Source organism: Penaeus japonicus, unplaced genomic scaffold (assembly GCF_977035675.1).
Source record: "Penaeus japonicus unplaced genomic scaffold, GWHDUDI00000001_assembly GWHDUDI00000041, whole genome shotgun sequence".
NCBI classification, from domain to species: Eukaryota; Metazoa; Arthropoda; class Malacostraca; order Decapoda; family Penaeidae; genus Penaeus; species Penaeus japonicus.
Genome location: NW_028234443.1, coordinates 17,843,459 through 17,863,458, shown reverse-complemented (window position 1 = coordinate 17,863,458; position 20,000 = coordinate 17,843,459). Strand labels below are relative to the sequence as shown.

Sequence of the window (20,000 nt, the reverse complement as noted above, 5' to 3'; positions counted from 1 at the left end):
ATACATACATACATACATATATACTCTCACACACACATTTATAACAAACTATTTCATTTCTCCTAAAGAGGAACATCGACGAAGGAAAAAAAAAACGAAATACTAAAAAAAAAAATAAAAGCCACGACAGCCAGCAGGGAAATGCTATCCTCATCTCGAAAGTGGCTCAAACCGCCGCCTCCTATGACAGAAGCACGCGATATTGGGGGAGGGGAGAGGGGGGAGGGGAGAAGGGGGGAGAAAAGAGGGGGGGAGAAGGGGAGAGGAGAGAAGAGGAGGGGAGAGGGGGAGGGGAGAGGGGGAGGGGAGAGGGGGAGGGGAGAGGAGGAGGGGAAAGTTCAGAATTCTGTTGATTTCCTGCTTGTGTGTCTGCCGCCGCAACCGCAAGCCTTCATCACATTACATCACATCACATCATCACTCCGTCAACAGCCGCGGCAAAGAAGTGACACGCGATATGACCGGGAAATGACACGTTGAGTCGAGCATCTGTCTATCAAGAATATCTGTCGCTCAGATTCCGTCTTCAAGGAGAAATGCATCCCGGTGTTGAGAATTTGCTGAGGCAGGCTGACAGACAGGCGGACAGACAAGTATACAAACAAATAAACTGACAGGCGAACATGCAGACAAAGAAGGCAGACAGACACGAGAACAGACTGTTACACGAACAGACAGGAAGAGACCGACAGACAAAGAAATGGAGAGAATACAGACGAGTGCATGCGGGAAATTAAGAATCCCCCTCGGCTGATGCTTGTCACTTCGCCGAGCTCCTCGTGGGCGTTGGAGTGATTCTCTTCCATCGCTCGTCACCTTTTTCTTCACTTCTCTCCTGCACCTTCACTCTTCCTCTTCCTCTTCCTCTTCCCCTTCTCCTCCTCCTCTCCCCCCCATCCTCTCCTTTTGTGTCCCCCCTCCCCTTCGTCAATATCTTAATCACTTCATTTTCTCTCCCCTCCCCCCTCCTTATCATCCTCCCCTCCTGCGCCTCTTTCTCCACCTCTCTCCTCACCGTCTCACCCTCATCCTCATCTCGCCCCTATTCCTCTCTCTTCTGCTCCCCTTCCACCATCCTCACCCTCTTCCCCATCCTTCACCTCTCTTGCTTCTCTTGCCCCCCTTCCTCCATCGTCCTCCCCTTCCCCCTCCCCATCTCTCTCTCCTCTTCTTCCTCTATCCTTCATCCTCTCCTAATCCCCCCCCCCCCCCGCTCTCGATCTCTTATCAACGACGCCTCACCAAGTCGGTCGTCAGCCGGAGCACTGTGCCCCCCCCCCTTACCCCCCCACTCGCCACCAATTCCTCCTCTAGGAACTTTACGGTTCAAGAGTCCTTCTAAGAGGGGATGGGGGGGGAGGTCGTCCTCTCTAACTAGCCCTTTCTTGCGCTCTTATCTTTCTTATCATCATCCTTATCAACAACACGTACCGTAGACTAAATATGATTACGCCTTTAATCATTTTTTTTTTAATCAGAAAATTTTCAATCCAGCAAGAAAAAAAGGAAAACATTTGCCGACCCGGCGAGTTTCCAAACAAGCTAATCTCTCCAAAAGAGAAGCCCTACGTCACCGCCTTCGTCGTGAGTGCCGGCCTCGCTTCGCCTGTGGGAGGGAGGGAGGGAGGGAGGCAGGGAGGGAGGGAGGGAGGGAGAAAAGAAGACTCTTTGCTGATTAAGACGAGTTTCCAAACTAGCTAAAACGGAAGACACCTCCCCAAAGGACCCCCACCCCAACTGTCCAAAATAGGAGACCTTCACGCGCCCCATCTCCGACGACCCACACCGACCCTCCACTTGCAACGACCCCTCCCGATGCCCTCCGACGACGACCCTCCGCCAAACCCCACGACCCCCACTTCAGACGGCCCTCCACCTCCGACAATCCCCCATTAGACCTAACCCGATCCTCCTATCCACCTCCAACGACCCTCCACCTCCACCACCCTCCTTCTCCAACTCCAACCGCCCTCCTTCTCCACCTCCACCACCCTCCTTCTCCAACTCCAACCGCCCTCCTTCTCCACCTCCAACCACCCTCCTTATCCACCCCCAACGACCCTCCTGCTCCACCTCCAACCACCCTCCCTATCCACCCGCGACGACCCTCCTGCTCCACCTCCAACCACCCTCCCTATCCACCCGCGACGACCCTCCACCTCCACCTCCACCACCCTAATTCCTCACAACAACAACGACGCGAGGAAACTCAAGCTACAAATTCGGCACATCACATAAACGCCAATCAATGCGCGAATTAAATGCAGCGAGATTCTACTTAGGCGGATCGAGTGGAGAGGAGGGGGGGGGGGGCACGGGAAGGGGGAGGTGGAGGGGGCGTTGGGAGGGGGAGGAGAAGGTGGAAGGTGTGTTGAGAGAGATGTTGAGAGGAGGGGGATGAGGCAGATCGTAAGGGAGGGAAGGGGGTGGGGGGTTGAAGTGGAAAGGGGATATTGAAAAGGGGGAGAGATGTCAAAGAGGGGGTGTATTGGGGATGGGAGAAGGAAGGGGAAAGAGAGAGGGGTGTTGACAGAGGAACGGGGGGGAAGGGGAGAAATGAAGAGGAAGATTGAATAAGGAGGGGGAGGAGGTGGCAGGGAGGGAGGGAGAGGGGGCTCATCCGATACCCAACGCCGGTAGAGCAAAAGATGCCCCGCCCCCCTACCTCTCTCTCTCGTTTCTGGAGGCAAAGAGCGGTCGCCGGATACCGGTTGACGAGACACCGGTAATTTCTCTCTCTCTTCTGTGTGTGTATGTGTATGTGTGTGTATGTGTGTGTGTATGTGTGTGTGTATGTGTGTGTGTGTGTGTGTGTGTGTGTGTGTGTGTGTGTGTGTGTGTGTGTGTGTGTGTGTGTGTGTGTATGTCTTTGTTTCTTCTCACCTCTCCCCTTATTTTTTTCCTCCCCTTCCATAGGAGATTTTAACGCGCCCCGGGTCAGGAGCTGACATGACGAAACAAAATTGCAGAGAAAAAAAAAGAAAAGGGGAAAAAATTCAAACGAGGCGCAGTTATCGTCAATTTGCATTTCTAAGCGACTTGGAATTAGCTCGGGTTAATACGATGGTCGAGATCGCGGGCCATAAAACAGGAACTCGCGCTGAAAAAAATCTTCCGAGAGTCCAGGTTACCGCGATGTACATTGCATACATCTCTGGTTTTAGCAAACTCTGCGGGTGTGATGCACTACATTTCAGATAAATTCAGGCAATGGTAAAGCAAGTTAAATCCACTATCGATTGAGAAAAAATAAACAAAGAAGAATAAGGAGAAGAAAAAAAAAATATATATATATGTATATATATATATATATATATATATATATATATATATATATATATATATTATTCTTCCTTCGAGGCAAAGACAGCAAAGAATTTACTTAAGATATACAGCAGCCTCAACGAGTTCTTTCACCCCATTGTAATCTCATGTTTTAATCACTCCCCTATTTGCATAACATTACCCGCCTCTATGACGTCGGCATTCGTATCGTAGCCAAGGACGCGTGTATGTCAGATCTAGCCATCGATAGTTACGCTACTACAGTGACGGTGCCGCATCTCGGAATGGGATGACACGATGGGCACAAGCGCTTCTTTTGGACTGTGCCATGTACGAGGCACTCTCCCGCCATGCTATTGCAGTGCATCAGAAAAATTCCTTGACGGCTGTCTTCCTAATACCGTATTTTCGTCGCTCGTCCCATCACACATCATGCTACCGTTCACGATGGTTACGTCACAACATACAGATTATCCCCATACGAACATTGCTAAACCACATGGCCGATAAACTACATTAGACATTAATACCAATCACAATAACCAGCGACCCCAACCAATGCCACCAAGAACCAAACCATCTCGGCTCGAACCCTTCGCCCTCGCAGCCGGCGCGGCGCGGCGGGGAACCGAATCGGTGTAGGGCGCGGGCGGCGGAGGAGCCAGACAGGGAGGCATCCCTTCGATCCATGAGGACCGAGGGATGTCAGCCAGTCTCTCCTTTTTGTCCGCGCGCGGGTGCGTATGTGAATATGTAAAACCATTTCATATCTGTACATATGTTTGTACGTGTGTGTGTGTGTGTGGGGGGGGGGGGGTGCACGTGCATGTATGCATATGGTTATGTGCATGTATGTATGTGGATATATGCATGTATGCATGTGGTTATGTGCACGTATACATGTGGTTGTGTGCATATACGTGTACTGTACGCATGTGCTTGCTTGCTTGCTTGCTTGCTTGCTTGCTCGCGCGTGCATATAGTACAACCGGTAAGCGAGGGAGAGGGACGGAGAGGAGCAGCAGCAGCTGAAAGGGGGCGACGGGCGAGCGTGTTTAAAGAGAGCAGGTATGCGCGGCGACGGCTGGGCCCATAGAACGGCCATCGACGACGGTGTAGCGACAGTCCGCTTCCCTTATTAGGCACCAAGAGGTGCCCCGAGATGCCCTCCTCGCACTCGCACCACGCGAGGCATCCACAGAACAACATTCTCTACATATATTACATAGGCATTCCTAACGCACTAGAAACTACTATTAACGCCCAAAGAACAACCAAACACCAGCAAATAAACAAACGTTCTACCGTAGGGGCCGTCACCCTAACGTGGCTTTCGGAAATATAAGAGGAAGAACAAATTGCTATTCTCATTCGTACCCCAATACCCGATAGCAACACGCGGCAACATGCAACAAAACGTAAAAGCGGTCGAACGTCCGAACTGGACTATGAACGACACGCAAGGCAATACACACACAACGTCTCACATAGTCAGTCTCCACTCCTATTCTTACTCGCCCGTAAATGCAAGGCAAAGAAAATGAACAAAAAAGAACGACTAAGCAAACGCACGACGAAGAGAATGCCAGACTAAGACAATGCAACACCAAGAAATGCAAGACTGCAAGAACCTTCGTCGGTTTCATGATACAGCTTCCTGTTGGTTCCAATATGAATGTCTCTCTCTCCTTCTTTCTCCAAAAGACTTTATCTATTCATCTCCCCCGCATATCGACTGATCAATCCGTATTCAGGACAGAGATGCTTCCGTAGGCCTAACCCGCCCCACCGCCAGGCGGGACACAGACAAGTACAGAAGCTGACACAACCAAATTTGGAAAGGAGTCACAGTGACAGGCACAGGCGCGTTATATTATGCATCCTAATACAATCACGTTATGTACACGTTATATGATGTTTTATCTTACATATTATATGCAGATAAATTTACGAAATATGATGAGGAGGGAGAGGGAGAGGGAGAGGGAGAGGGAGAGGGAGAGGGAGAGGGAGAGGGAGAGGGAGAGGGAGAGGGAGAGGGAGAGGGAGAGGGAGAGGGAGAGGGAGACCTCAAGAGGGAAAACCCGTTGCCCAAAAGCAAACAGCCACAGGGGACACAGTACATCTGATAACAAAGACATCGTGGAAGATATCCGCTAACACAACTACTGCCCCCCCCCCATTCCGTTCCCCCTCCACCTCCTAACCAACCTCCATAACCTCCCTCTCACTATCACCACCTATGATCCCTCAACTTCCACCTCCGATAACCCTTCACTTTATCTCAACCCACACCACCCCTCCTACCACCCAACCCCCTCCACCACTTCCTCCTCGTATCAGTTAGCCCCCCTCCCAGCCCTCCCCACCTCCATCCCTTCCCATCCTAACCTCTGAACCATCTTCCACCCTTTTCCCCACCTCACCCAACCCCTCCCCCAAAGCCCCTTCCAATTCAACGCAGCCGCCGCCGCGCTCCTCCTCCTCCTCCTCCTCCTCCTCCTCCTCCTCCTCCTCCTCCTCCTCCTCCTCCTCCTCCTCCTCCTCCTCCTCCTCCTCCTCCTCCTCCTCCCTTTCTCAACTGACTCTCAACCCCGAGTTCTAACCGAGTAAGATACCCCGACGCCGCAAGACTTCCGGCTCTAAAGATACCAGTTAAGAGAGAAAGCGATTTTTTCCCATCCGCTCGCAAGCTACGCTGGGTCAAGCCGAGTCAGTCTAAGGGCCGGAGCCTCCCTTCGCCAGAGAGCGGAGAGTCATGCTACTTTTACAGGGTGGAAGACACGTACTTTTCTGGCACGGAAGTATGCGGTGAAGCAGAGGAACGTCACGGCGGAAGAGATGTATTCAACGCTCATTCATAACTTTTTTTTCTACGTTTGTCGCATTAAGAGACTGGTTTTGAAAGCTCTTATGAATGGATAAATAGTTTAGTTTCTTTAATACTTCTCCTTTTGCAAATTTACCGTTCTATAGCCATTGTGCCCCCCAAAAAAGAGAAAAAGACGAGAAACAATTTTAAAAAATGACATTTGCTGCTGCGAGAAGGGGGTGGGGATTTTTCCATCTTCCCCGGAGGCTCCCTCAAAATCAATCGCTTTCAAAAAATAAGAAAAGAAAAACAATCAACACAAACTCGAGTCAAAGACCTCTCGAACAGCTCGCCCAATGCCCCAGCGTGAACGAACGCGTGTGTGTGCGAGTGTGCGTGCTTGCGTGTGAGGCTGGCCTGAGTCCTATGAGCGCCGAGTGCCAAAGCCAACCCCCCATGACAAGTCTGATTAATCAAAACCCACCCTGGGAGCGAGTGACCCACCACTTAAGCAGGTCGGTCCTGGCCACACCCACGGCCCCACTGTGCACGATGTGCAAATGCAAAAACCGGTAAACAATCACTAGATTACACGATAATTGCTTCCACTTAAGACTTATAATCATAATCTAAAATCTATAAGTCAACACAAAACGCCTCTTCCTTCCTTTGCTGTGTCCTCTTCTCCCCTTTTTCCCTCTTTCTTTACCTACCTACCAACCTTCTTCCTTTCTTTCCTTCTTTCTTCCGCCCTCCCACTCTCCTTCCTTCATCCTTCCCATCTACCCATTCACCCTCCCCATCCCTATCCCCATCTACCTACCCATCCCCATCTACCTACCCATCCCTACCACATTCCACCCTTCTTCCCCTTCCCCTTCCCCTTCCTCTTTCGCCCTTCCTTCCTACCTACCCCCCCCTCAGACCCCCCCTCCCAACTGACCGCTCGACGACAAAGAAGCGCCAAATGTACACAAACTGGAACTATGACGTCACGTCTTTTCTTGCAACCAGGCCAAGACCCGGAAATGCCACGGGATCGACAGGGAGTGGAGCCGAATGGGGGGAAGGGGGGAGGATGGTAGAGGAAGGCAAGGGGGAGGGAAGGGGGGAGAGGGGAGGAAGAAGAAGAAGAGGAAGATGGCAAACACACAGACAGGGGAGGGGGAGGAAGAGAGAGAAAAAAAAAAAGAAGAGAGAGAGAGAGAGAGAGAGAGAGAGAGAGAGAGAGAGAGAGAGAGAGAGAGAGAGAGAGAGAGAGAGAGAGAGAGAGAGAGAGAGAGAGAGGGACGAGGGAGTGTCGGCAACTAGGGTTCTACAGCCTCGTTATCTGGATCCTTTTTATACCATCATAATTGGAGTCTCAAAGTGGACCGTTCATTCGTGTTCTCGACTGTTTTGTTTTGCAGGAGGGGGGAGTGGATAAGGGGAGGGGAAGGGGGGAGGAGAGGACGGGGTGGCGAAGGAGGAGAGGACAGGAGAGTGGAGGGTGGAGGGAAGGAGATGGGAGTGGTTGCGATAGGGTAGAATAGGGTGGGAATGGTGATGGGAGGGGAGGGGAGGAGAGGAAGGGGGGAAGGGCAGGAAAGGGTTACAGACGTAGGAACAAAATAAAAAGAGAGGGTGTGTGTGTGGTCCTTCACATAAATCCAAAAGACCAGCCACCCATCAAACCCACCCACCCACGCACCCACCCATCCACCCCAAGTCAAAATGGCACCCCGACACCTACCTTGCAACATAGACCTGTAGGCGCAGTCTGTGATGGCGAAGACGTGGGGCGGCATCTCATGGCGCTTCTTGCCCTTGTACATCTCGATGACCTTCTCGGTGTAGATGGGCAGGCGGCGGTAGGGGTTCACCACCACGCAGAACAGGCCGGAGTAGGTCTGTAGGGGGAGAGAAAGAGAGGGGGGGGCTGTTAGTTATTCTGCTGAGGACTAAATCAAAATTGTATGCTGAGGAGGGAGAGGGAGAGGGAGAGAGGGAGGGGAGGGAGAGGGAGAGGGAGAGGGAGAGAGGGAGAGGGAGAGGGAGAGGGAGAGGGAGAGGGAGAGGGAGAGGGAGAGGGAGAGGGAGAGGGAGAGGGAGAGGGAGAGAGGGAGGGAAGAAGGGATGGTGAGAGATGGAGGTAGTGGAGGGAGAGGGAGCGCTCGGAGTATGTCTGGAGGGGAAGGGGCAGTTATAGAGGGAGAATCATTGTGGCTGTAAACAAATCTAGATAAATAACGAGTGATAACAATGCTGTACATGATCTCATTCTCAGAGGGAAGACATTTGGCTGGAAGTGCAGAAGGCTACACTAATTCAACTTATACATCCCGAAACCCTCTCCAGTCATGATCCCAGTCTCATTCCCATTTCCACTTTCCAATTACCCCTTCTCCCATCTAGTTCTCATCATCCCTCCCCCTCCCTCCCTCCCCTCCTCCCCTATCCACCCTCCCCCTCCCCCCTCCACATTGCTAAGACGCTGCAATACCCCGGGATGCAACATGGTGTAAATGCCAGACTTGCATTTATATGTTCCTCGCGAACACGAAACCGCCAGGCAAGCACGCGGGGAGTGTCGGGAGGGAGAAGGGAGGAGGAGGAGGAGGAGGAGGAGGAGGAGGAGGAGGAGGAGGAGGAGGAGGAGGAGGAGGAGGAGGAGGAGGAGGAGGAGGAGGAGGAGGAGGAGGAGAAGGAGAAGGAGGAGGAGGAAGGAGGAGGAGAAGGAGGAGGAGAGGAGGAGGAGAAGGAGGAGGAGGAGGAGAAGGAGGAGGAGGAGGAGAAGGAGGAAGGAGGAGGAGGAGGAAGGAGGAGGCAGAGGAGGAGGAAGGAGGAGGCAGAGTAGGAGGAGGGGGAGGAGGAGGAGGAAGGGGGAGGCAGAGTGGGAGGAGGAAGGGGGAGGCAGAGTGGGAGGAGGAAGGGGGAGGCAGAGTGGGAGGAGGAACAGCAGCAGCAGAAGGGTAGGAGGAAGAGGAGGGCGGGTAGGGGTAAGCGGGCACTACCAGGTACCCCAAACGGCATTAAGCACCTGCTAAATGCCCCATTACCCCCTACGCGGCGCGGCGTGCGGCCTACGTTCAGCCGCCCCCCCCCCCCCCCTCACCCTCGGCAGTATACGAGTGAGAAATGTTTGAGAAAGATGAAGAAATAAGAGAGAGAGAGAGAGAGAGAGAGAGAGAGAGAGAGAGAGAGAGAGAGAGAGAGAGAGAGAGAGAGAGAGAGAGAGAGAGAGAGAGAGAGAGAGAGAGAGAGAGAGAGAGTGGACGAGAGAGAGAGAGAGAGAGAGAGAGAGAGCGAGAGCGAGAGAGAGAGCGAGAGAGAGAGCGAGAGCGAGAGAGAGAGCGAGAGAGAGAGCGAGAGAAAGAAAAAGAGAAAGAAAAAGAGAGAAAGAAAGAGAGAGAGACTGCAACTAATATTAAAAATCCTCTCCCACATTTTCAACGTCATGTTTTTTCCTACCTCGACCCCCCCCCCCCAAAAAAAAAAGCATTCCTCAATTAATGGTCTCGGCCGAGGTAATGAGGCCCCGTCGGCGATAATTTCTTTTTCGGATTCTAAAGCAACAGTTGATTTGTCTTTTGAAAAAATATATATATATATATTCAGTGTTTTTTTTTTAAGTAGATAGATTAATGGTGATCATAATAATAAATAGAAATGGAGGTAGTAAAATTACGAAAACGTTAAAGGAATGAAATAATGATAATCAAGAGAAACGAAGGTAGTAATAAAATATAAATGCAAATATGAATATATACGTATATACACCAATGATGATGATAATACAAATACTGAAAATAATATCAATATTAACAGTAACAATATCAGTTATTGTTGCTAACAATAACAATAACAACAACAACAACAACAATAACAATAATAATCCCTTCCCCTCCACATCCGCTTCAACAGCAATAACATTCAAGATTAAACAAAACCGGAAGAATCCAGACCCGAACAAACAAGGCGAGGCGAGACAAAAGAGCAAGAGAGAGAGAAAGAAAGAAAAAAAGGGAGAAAAGAAAAGAAAAAAAGGCGTCTTTCAGCCTGGGTCACATTTATCTTGCGGAATAACCATCATCAGATCCCAAAGGTGAGTAAATATTGCGCCGGGGCCCTTAATACCACACTTTATACCAGGGCGCCTCGCTCGCTCACTCGCTCTCTCTCTTTCCCTCGCTTTCTTTTGCTCTCTGTCTCTTTTCTTTGTTTTTGTTTTTATTTTTCTCTTTCACTCTCTCCTTCTCTTACATGTTCTCCCTTTCATTATCTCTTGCTCTTTCGCTCAACACTAACCTGTTTCTTTTTTTTCTTTTTTCTTTTTTTTTGTCATTCTCTCTTCTCTCCTTGGGTGTAAACAGTAAAGACTTTTCTTTGCTCTCTCTCTCTCTCTCTCTCTCTCTCTCTCTCTCTCTCTCTCTCTCTCTCTCTCTCTCTCTCTCTCTCTCTCTCTCTCTCTCTCTCTCTCTCTCTCTCTCATTTTCTTTTCCTTTCACATAACTTTTTCTTCTTCCCTATCTTATTTCTCCTCCCTTTTCCTCCCCCTCTCAACCTCCCTTCCCCTCTCCGTCCTCCCCTCTTCCACATGAGCACCTAGTAACAGGCCAAAACGTGTGCCAGCTGCGAAGGAGGAGGAGGAAGATTACAGACTATGAATGGATGCGTGCATGAGGTCTACCCTTCCCCCTCCCCCTCACCTTCCCCTCTTTCCTTTCCTTTCCTTTTTCATTTCCTTCTGTTCCCCATCCGTTAGTACAACTTTAACTTCTCTTTATCTCCCTTGCCCTCCGTCTTTTCCTTTCCCTTCCTTTCATTTTCCCTCTCTCTCCCTCCCTCTCTCCCCCTCTCTCTCCTTCCCTCCCTATTCCCATCACTTAACATCAACATAGCCCCTCGGTTCACACGCATACATAATGTGGCGAGAGCGCGTGGCCCATCACTCTGCCGAGGCGGAACGGCCGTCGCAACAGACATGACGCGGAGTATTAACGCGTATCGGGAGAAGAAAAAAAATCCTTCCTTCTTTCTTTCTTTCTTTCTTACATCCGTTATCTATCTTTTCTTTCTTTTCTTCCTTCCTTCCTTTTTATGGCTTTCGTCTTAATCTCTTGCTTTATCTCCTTCCTCTCTTCTTGCGTGCTTGCCTTCCTTCCTTTCCTGTTTCCTGTTTTTTCTTTCTATTACTTTCTTTTCCCTAATTCCTATTCCTTCCTTCCATTAGTTTACCGCCCTTCCTTCCTTTTCGATCTTCATTTCTCAGTTTTCCATTCTCCCTTTCTCCCTCCCTCTCTCCCTCAGCTTTCAATTCTCCCTTCTCCATCCCTCTCCTTTTCCTCACCCTCACCCTCTCTCCTCACCCTCCCTCCGACTTCTAACCCCCAATCCCTCTTCTCCATCTCTCCTCTTCCTCTCTTCCTCCCTTCCCTCCCCTTCACCTCCCTATACCTCCTGCTCTCCAGCTCTCCAGCTCTCCAGCTCTCCAGCTCTCCAGCTCATTATTTTTTCATCCTATTCGCGTCGTCGTGCGGATATCGTGCGGATGTCGTGCGGACCCTCACGTCACATTCTGTTTTAATAACAGTGCATAATATACAATGTTTTCTTCTTTTGAGGTTCTTTGTCCCACGAGAACGAGGTAGGGGAGATGGTCAAATCCCAACCCCTCCTTTCCTCCCCCCATTTACACACGCCCGCACATGGATCACAAAAGCCGCCCTCGCACTCAAATACATCTATACACACACACACCCACACACACACCCACACACACACACACCCACACACACACACACACACACCCACACACACACACACACACACACACACACACACACACACACACACACACACACACACACACACACACACACACACACATATATATACCGTTCCTCACCTACATAGCCCCTACATGCCCTTTTGTGCCAACAATGTCTTTCGTCACTGCCCTCGCTCCTCATGTCCCGTCTCCCCTTAACCCTTCCCCTCATACTCTGCTACCGTAGTTAAATCAGCCAGAACCCCCTATTTTACCCCCCACCACACACACACACAATGCGGCCATCACGACCCATGGCAAGCGAAATGAACTTTGACCCGTGCTGCCCCATGCCCCATGCCCCATACCCTGCTCTGCCCTGCCCTGCCTTGCTCGAGCGGTCGGTCAAACCCGTTTCCCAAACTGCTGCTAATAACAATGGTAATGTTAAGGTCAATGTTGGTGTTAATGTTAATAATACTAAAAACAAAAATGATAATAGCGAAAACAATAAAAAGACGAAGAACAATGGTGATCATAATAGCGACATATTGCACATACGGGTTCTAGAGGGAGGCCGGTGGGGGTGGAGGGGAGGTCGTGGGATACACCTAGGAAGACTGATGGGGGATGGGGGATGGGGGATGACGGGGAGGTACATGGTGGCTATGGGGAGGGAATCCATATACATAACTGTCCACCCACAAATGTTTACACTTGTTGCGTGAGTGAGTGAGTGAGTGAGTGAGTGAGTGAGTGAGTGAGTGAGTGAGTGAGTGAGTGAGAGAGCGAGAGAGTGAGTGAGAGAGCGAGAGAGAGAGAGTGAGGGCGAGAGGGAGAGAAATATGTATTTAAGTGCGCTTATATGAGTAAAAGCAAGAAGAGTGAACGTGCGTGTGCAGTGCAAGTGCAAGCGCAAGATCCTACCCCTGGGACGCCCCACAATCTAAATTCTCCAAATTCCTCCAAACTCCACCGCAAACGTCATTCCCTCCTCTCCTACCCTTTCTTGCCCTTTTTCTAAACTATCCCACTTTTATCCCTCTATCCCTCCCTCCCTCATCCCTTCTTCAGCATCTCCCATCTCTCACTACTCGTCTAAGAAGAAGAAAAAAGCGAGTGGAAATACGCGTGGATAATTAGCAAAAAATTGAACTCGTTGGCAGATAATTCCGGGCCTTCCTCCTTCCCCTCGCGCACTCACTTACTTTTTGGCTTCTCGTTTTTTCTTTTTTGTCTTTTTTCCTTTTCTCCTTTCTCGTTCCTTCCTTTGTCTCCCCCCTATCCCCTGTCTCTCCCTCCTCTTCTAGCTTTGACTCTTCTCTTTCCTCTTTTCCTTCTCATTTATTTCTTTTCCTTTCTTTCCTAATAGCAATAGTAATGGTTTCAAAAAACGAAATATAAAATCACATCAATCTTGTCTCCAAACCATCCCCATCCCTATCCCCATCCCCTTCTCCTCTCTTCCCCACCCTTTCCCTTTCCTTTTCCCTTTCTCTTTCCATTTCCCTTTCCCCCTTCCTTTCTTTCCCATTTACCCTCACCATCCCCATCCCCTTCCCCTTCCCCCTCCTCCTCCCATCTGTCAAAGGGCCACGGGGTCACGCCAGGAGGGAGTCGCTGAGTCCCTTGAGGTCAAGATCCCGAAAAGGTCACGAGGACTCCCTGGGGTCACGGCGCTCTAGCGATGGCACGCGCTGATAAGTCGGGGGGGGGGGGGGTAAGAAGGGATGTAGTGAGGGGAGGGGGAAGTGGATGAGTGAATGCAGGGATGGAGGGAGGGAGGAAGGGATGGAGGGAGGATGTAGGGTGCGGGGGTAACAAGAATAAGGGTGAGAAGAGGGTGGTAGAGGGAAGCGGGGCAATGGACTGAGGGAGAGGGAGGGGGAGGGAGGGAGAGGCAGAGATAAATAGATATAGATATATATATGGGTATGTATATATATGAGAGAGAGAGAGAGAGAGAGAGAGAGAGAGAGAGAGAGAGAGAGAGAGAGAGAGAGAGAGAGAGAGAGAGAGAGAGAGAGAGAGAGAGAGAGAGAGAAAGAGAAAGAGACAGAGACATAGAGACATAGAGACATAGAGACATAGAGACATAGAGACATAGAGACAGAGACATAGAGACATAGAGACAGAGAGACAGAGAGACAGAGAGACAGAGAGACAGAGAGACAGAGAGACAGAGAGACAGAAACCAGAAAAAATAACAAGGCTCCCCTCAACTCATCCCCATCCCCGTCCCTACGAGATAGTAAATCATCCTTCGGGAGTCCAGACATCCTGTCAGCCCTTCCCACTAGGATGTTCCTGACCCCGGGAGGTGATCCTGTTGCATTTCTCACCCTCAGCTACCCCATCCACTCCCTCTATCTCATCTCATCCCATCCCCTCCCCTCCCCTCCCCTTCAGTCCTCCTTCCCTACTTTTTTCCTCTCTCCTCTCCTCTCCTCTCCTTTATTCCTAACTCCTCTCTCTTCTCGTCTCCCCTCCTCTACCCTGCCCGTCGCGCCCCGGATCTGTCTGCCTCGAGCGACAACATCAATCATCTCCGTTACTCAACATTCCTTAACACAATTTCAGTCCGATAGCAACCCTCCCCTCCCTTCTCTCTCCTCCTCTCCCCCGTTTTCTGTTACTTTGCATTGCCTCCGTTTTGTTTATTTCTCCTAATATTGGTATTTTTATTTTTCTTATCTTGTTTCGTTTCCTTTTATTTCCCTTCGTTCTCTTCCTCTTGCATGTGATCGTCGTCATCATGATCATCACCACCAGCACCACTATCTTCGTCATCATCCCTATCACAACCCTTTCCCTCCTCCATCCACCTAATCCTTCCTTTTCCCTCCTTCCCCTCACCCACGTCGTCGTCGTCATCGTCTTCTGCCCCCCCCCCCCCCTTCACCATTATCTTCCTCCGCGTCACTCGTACTTTCGCCCCTCCCCTCCCCCTCCCTCCTCCCTCACCCTCCCCACTCCAAATCTATCCCCCTTTCATACGCTAAAGTGTCCTATTCATCCCCTCACTCCCCTCCACCTCACCCCCACTGCAACAACCCCCCTCCCTACCCCTACCCCCTACCCCCCGCATGCCTTTGTCATGTCATGTCAACAATCAAGATGGTTGTTTTACGTCATGCGTTGTATAGGGGACCCCTTCTTCCCCTCTCCTCCTCCTTACCTCTTCTTCCTCCTCTCTCTCGCCCCTTCTCTCTACCTCCCCCTTGACTCGCCCTCCACGAACTAACAGACTCGAGAGGAAGGCGAAAGAGATGATGATGGAGATGGAGATGAAGAGGGAGAGGTTTTCAAAAATCAAGAGTGTGTGAAAGACAAAAAGAAAGATGAAAAAAAGAGGAGGAAGCAACCAAAGCGAGAAAAGAGAAATACAATAAGAAAGGACAAATCCAGCCGCTCGGACAGAAGAGCAATGACTCACTCCCCCCCTTCCCTCTCCCCATCCCCATCCCCTCCCCCTTCTCCCCACCCCCTCCCATCGCCTCACAAGGGAGCGGGGCAAGATAACAGAGATAACATGACACTGTCACGCGATAACGTTATCCAAGACACTTCTCGTCTTCGGAGACACGACGAACGCCTTGATACGGGGGCTGGGCTTAGAGGGAGAGGGAGAGGGAGAGGGAGAGGGAGAGGGAGAGGGAGAGGGAGAGGGAGAGGGAGAGGGAGAGAGAGGGAGAGGGAGAGGGAGAGGGAGAGGGAGAGGGAGAGGGGGAAAGAGAGAGAGAGAGAGAGAGGGGGAGGGAGAGGGAGAGGGAGAGGGAGAGGGAGAGGGAGAGGGAGAGGGGGAAAGGAGGAGGACGAGGAGGACGACGAGTAAGGGGGAGGGGGAAGGAGGAGGAGGAGGAGGAGGAGGAGGAGGAGGAGGAGGAGGAGGAGGAGGAGGAGGAGGAGGAGGACGACGGAGAAAAAGAGAGATAAGGAGGGAACAGATTAAAAAAAAAAAGGAACAAAAATAAAGTTGATAAAAGAAAGGAAATGAAGGAGGCGAGTGTTTCCGGGAGAGGGCTCGGCGGGTGAGTCATGCATACCCCCCTCCCCCTCCCCCTCCAACTCCCACCTTCCCGTACACCCCCCCCCCCTTCCCCCTCAATGCACAATACTATTCCGCCTCCGTTGCGACTCCGCCCCCGCCCCCCTCTGCCTGTCTCTCGACCCTGACAATGACACTGGTCTATGTAAACACACGGACTTACAGACACATGCACACACTGTGTGTGTGTGTGTGTGTGTGTGTGTGTGTGTGTGTGTGTGTGTGTGTGTGTGTGTGTGTGTGTGTGTGTGTGTGTGTGTGTGTGTGTGTGTGTGTGTGTGTGTGTGTGTGTGTGTGTGTGTGTGTGTGTGTGTTCGTGTGCGAAACATAGAAGATGGTAGGGGGTATAAAAAAAATTAAAAATAATGTAAAACTAAAATGAAATAGATAAGGTTAACTTAGTCAATGGCAAAGAACAACACAAAGAAGTGAACGGAGATCCAACACGAATGCAATCAACTCGTTGCATTCAAAGTAGTTATATAAATCCCAAGGTATTTTTCTCAACTCCTAATGATGAAAGAAAAAAATATTAACTATGACGGGATAAGAAAATTTAATTCCAACTATAAAAAAATCTAATCCGTATAAAAAGAAAAAATACATTCACGCATGCACGCATTTGTGTGTGCGTGAAAAATCGTCTGTGTGCGTATAAGGGTAAGGGTGAGTTTGCGTGTGTGTAGGCGGGTACACATCCTGGGTACACGTGCCAGTTTGAAGAACGACACAAAAAACAGAGTGCAAGACGTGCCACCCCCCCTCCCCCAACCTCCTCCCCTCCCCCTAATACCCCCACCCCCTCTTTCCCTGCTTGTGGCATGACGCAATATCAAAAGAGCAGAGGACGAAAAAAGTCAAAGGCGAAAGAGAACGAAGATGGATAGAGGAAGGAGAAGGAAGGAGGAGGGAGGAGGGAGGAGGGAGGAAGAGGAAGGAGGAAGGAAGGAAGGAGGAGGCCTATACCTACGCCTATACCTATGCTTATGCTTATGCTTATGCCTATGCTTATGCCTATCCCCCTCCCCCTCCCCCTCCCTCCTTTCACACCCGGATGCAGTCAAGGAGAGAGAGACGAAAGATAAGAAGGCAAGCAAGATTACGTTCCCCTTCCTCCCAAAATGAGAACCGGAAGGACAAAAAAGAAAAAAGTAATGAAAGATATGAGGGAGAGATATTCCGAAGGGGGGAGGAGGAGGGGGAAGGGAAGGGGAGGGGAGGGGAGGGGGAAGGGGAGGGGGGAAGGGGAGGGGAAGGAGGAGGAGGAGGAGGAGGAGGAGGAGGAGGAGGAGGAGGAGGAGGAGGAGGAGGGGGAGGGAGAGAAAAACACCGACAAGAGAACTAAGAGAGGCCGAAGAGAGAACCCCCCAACCCTCACCTCCCCATCCCAGCCAGCCACAGGGGCGTCGCCACGTGACCTTGAACCCGCCACGCCCACACCGCGGAGGGAAGTCAGGCAGTACCGGCAGCGGCGGCGACGAGAACTACTGATATACCCCCCTTCCGGATATTACCCACGCGATAAGGGGAATCAAAGAGATATTAAATTCTAACAGAAGCGAGATAAAAGAGAGAGAGCCAAGACTAATGACTTTTTTTCTTTTAAATTCAGGGTGTGGCACTTCTTTCTCCCCATCCCCACTACCCCCCTGTTCTATTTCTTTCTCTTTCTCTCTCTTTCTCTTTCTCTCTCTTTTTCTTTCTCTCTCTTTTTCTTTCTCTCTCTCTCTCTCTCTCTCTCTCTCTCTCTCTCTCTCTCTCTCTCTCTCTCTCTCTCTCTCTCTCTCGTGCCACACTAAGTTCTCGCGTGTGAGCGTGTTGCAGCCGTCGGGATCATTATAATCTTCGCATGCAGACGTGATCATCATTGATTCGGAGGTAGAGGGGGGCAGTGAGAGGGGGAAAGGAGAGGAGGGGAGGGGAGGGGAGGGGAAATGAGAGGAGGGGAGGGGAGGGGAGAGGAGAGGAGGGGAGGGGAGGAAAGGAGAGGAGAGGAGAAGAGAAGGAAGTAGAGGAGAGGAAGAGGGAAGAGAGGAAAGGACGAGGGATGTGAGGAGAGGAGAGGAAAGGAGAAAAGAGGATAGGAGAGGAGAGGAGAGGAGAGGAGAGGAGAGGAGAGGAGAGGAGAGGAGAGGAGAGGAGAGGAGAGGAGAGGAGAGAAGAGAAGAGAGGAGGGGAGAGGAGGGGAGGGGGAGGGGAAGGGGGAGGGGGAGGGGAAGGAAAGTGGAGGAAAAGGATGTGGAGGAGAGGAAGGAGGAAAAGACGACGACGATAACAGAGGAACGAAAACAAACCTAGGCACAGTAAAACAAAGAGAGACAAGAACGTACAATTCAAAGGATAGAAAGGCAGAAAGACAATTATCAATACAAAGACAAGCGGCGCCATGTGGAACGAAAAAAAGAAATCACATCACCCAAAAAGAAAAGGGGGAAAAGAAAACGGAGGCGAAGATAACAAAAAGTCAAAGAAATATCTACGTCATGCAGAATGAGGAAAAAAAACGGTCATGCAGCACAATAAATGCAATGATAAAGAGGAGCTTTGCCGTGTGTACGCTTTAAGAGCCTCGACCAATCACAAGGGACACGGAACAACCCCCAAAACCATGTCCCCGTCAAGCCACGCCAAGGCAGAAAAATCTTGCATATTCATGGCCTGCCCTTAGACCCTCCCTTCTCTCCTCTCCCCTCAGACCCTCTATCCTCTTCCCCCTCAGACCTTCTCCATTGACCCGTAGGTACATTTTGAAAGTGTCTGCATGCATACAAATATCCAAACATACACACATAAAGAGAAAGAGAAAGAGGAAGAGAAAAAGAGAGAGAGAGAGAGAGAGAGAGAGAGAGAGAGAGAGAGAGAGAGAGAGAGAGAGAGAGAGAGAGAGAGAGAGAGAGAGAGAGAGAGAGAGAGAGAGAGAGAGAGAGAGAGAGAGAGAGAGAGAGATGAAAGGAAACGTGGAATACATGCATTTGTCTCGTGGATTAACATGTTCGCAAGCGACAATGTGAAGGCCTCCCCTTCCCCTCCCCCTCTCCCATGGGTCTTCGCCCGCAATATGTAAATTAAACGAGTAGGAACACATCTTGGTGAAAAGGGGGAAAAGGGGAAAGAAAGGAGAGGGGGAGAAGGGAAGAGAGAAGGGGAGAGAGGGAGGGAATGAGAAAGAGAGGGGTGGGTTGAGAAGGAGACAAGAGAGGAGAGAGGGAGTATGAGAGAGAGGAGGGAAGGAGGTTAAGTAGAAAGACCTACAATAATCAGGATGAAAGAGGGCAACACATTCTCCTGACAGGGAGGAGGATCACATAGCCCCTCCCCCCTTCTCTTCCTCCTCTTCCTTCTCCCCCCTTTCCTCCCCACCACCCTCCCTCCCTTCCCAACTCGCTCCCGAATCGCTCGTAAGCATTTCCTCGTACCCCCCTCCACCCCCACTCACCCCCTCCACCTCCCCACTCACATAAGCCCTCATGAATCCCCCGCATGGCGACCCAAACCGATTGGCAGACCACGCTCCGCTAGACCCAGAGATTAAAGGGGACCACCAACGGGGCCATTACGGCCGACCCCGCGCCTCGCTATAGTGCTTGCTCCGTCAGCTGATTCCGAGGCACAGGGAGGGGGGGCAGACACTCTTTGCCCTTTGAGCGATTTATTTTGCTTGAACCTGTCCGTCTGTGTTTGTCTGTATCTGTGTCTTTCTGCCTGCCTGTCAATTGTTTGCATATCCTTTCACACGAAGTAGATTGAACCTACCTGTCCATCTCTATCTGTAAAAGACAATCAAGAACCTATATCTATCTATCTATCTATCTATCTATCTATCTATCTATCTATCTATCTATCTATCTATCTATCTATCTATCTATCCGTGTTCATAAATTCTTGCATTTTCTTTCGGACAAGGGGGAAGGGGGGTTGGCTCATTACCCTCTGCTCTCGCTCTCGCCACACGTGTCAAAGCGCCAACGTGACAGCCCCGTCAGTCTTAATACCGTGCAACGCCTCGCCTCGCCCTCGCTTTTCCTCGCTCTCTCTTCTTCCTTTCCGCTTTTGGTATTTTCTCTCATCTCCTCCCCCTCTCCCCCTTCCCGTTCTCCCTACTTTTT

The 20,000-nt window shown here is 50.6% G+C and overlaps 1 protein-coding gene across 8 annotated transcripts in view; it reads right to left on the bottom strand.

The window, feature by feature from the left end:
• The window catches only part of zip (myosin heavy chain 10), a 187,604-nt gene that overhangs the window by 84,593 nt on the left and 83,011 nt on the right, over nucleotides 1–20,000 (bottom strand). For all 8 annotated transcript variants that reach the window (XM_086534381.1, XM_086534383.1, XM_086534384.1 and 5 more), the window contains exon 2: nucleotides 7,830–7,986. In XM_086534381.1, coding sequence (XP_086390507.1) covers nucleotides 7,830–7,986 — 157 coding nt within the window. The remainder of the gene's footprint in view (nucleotides 1–7,829; nucleotides 7,987–20,000) is intronic.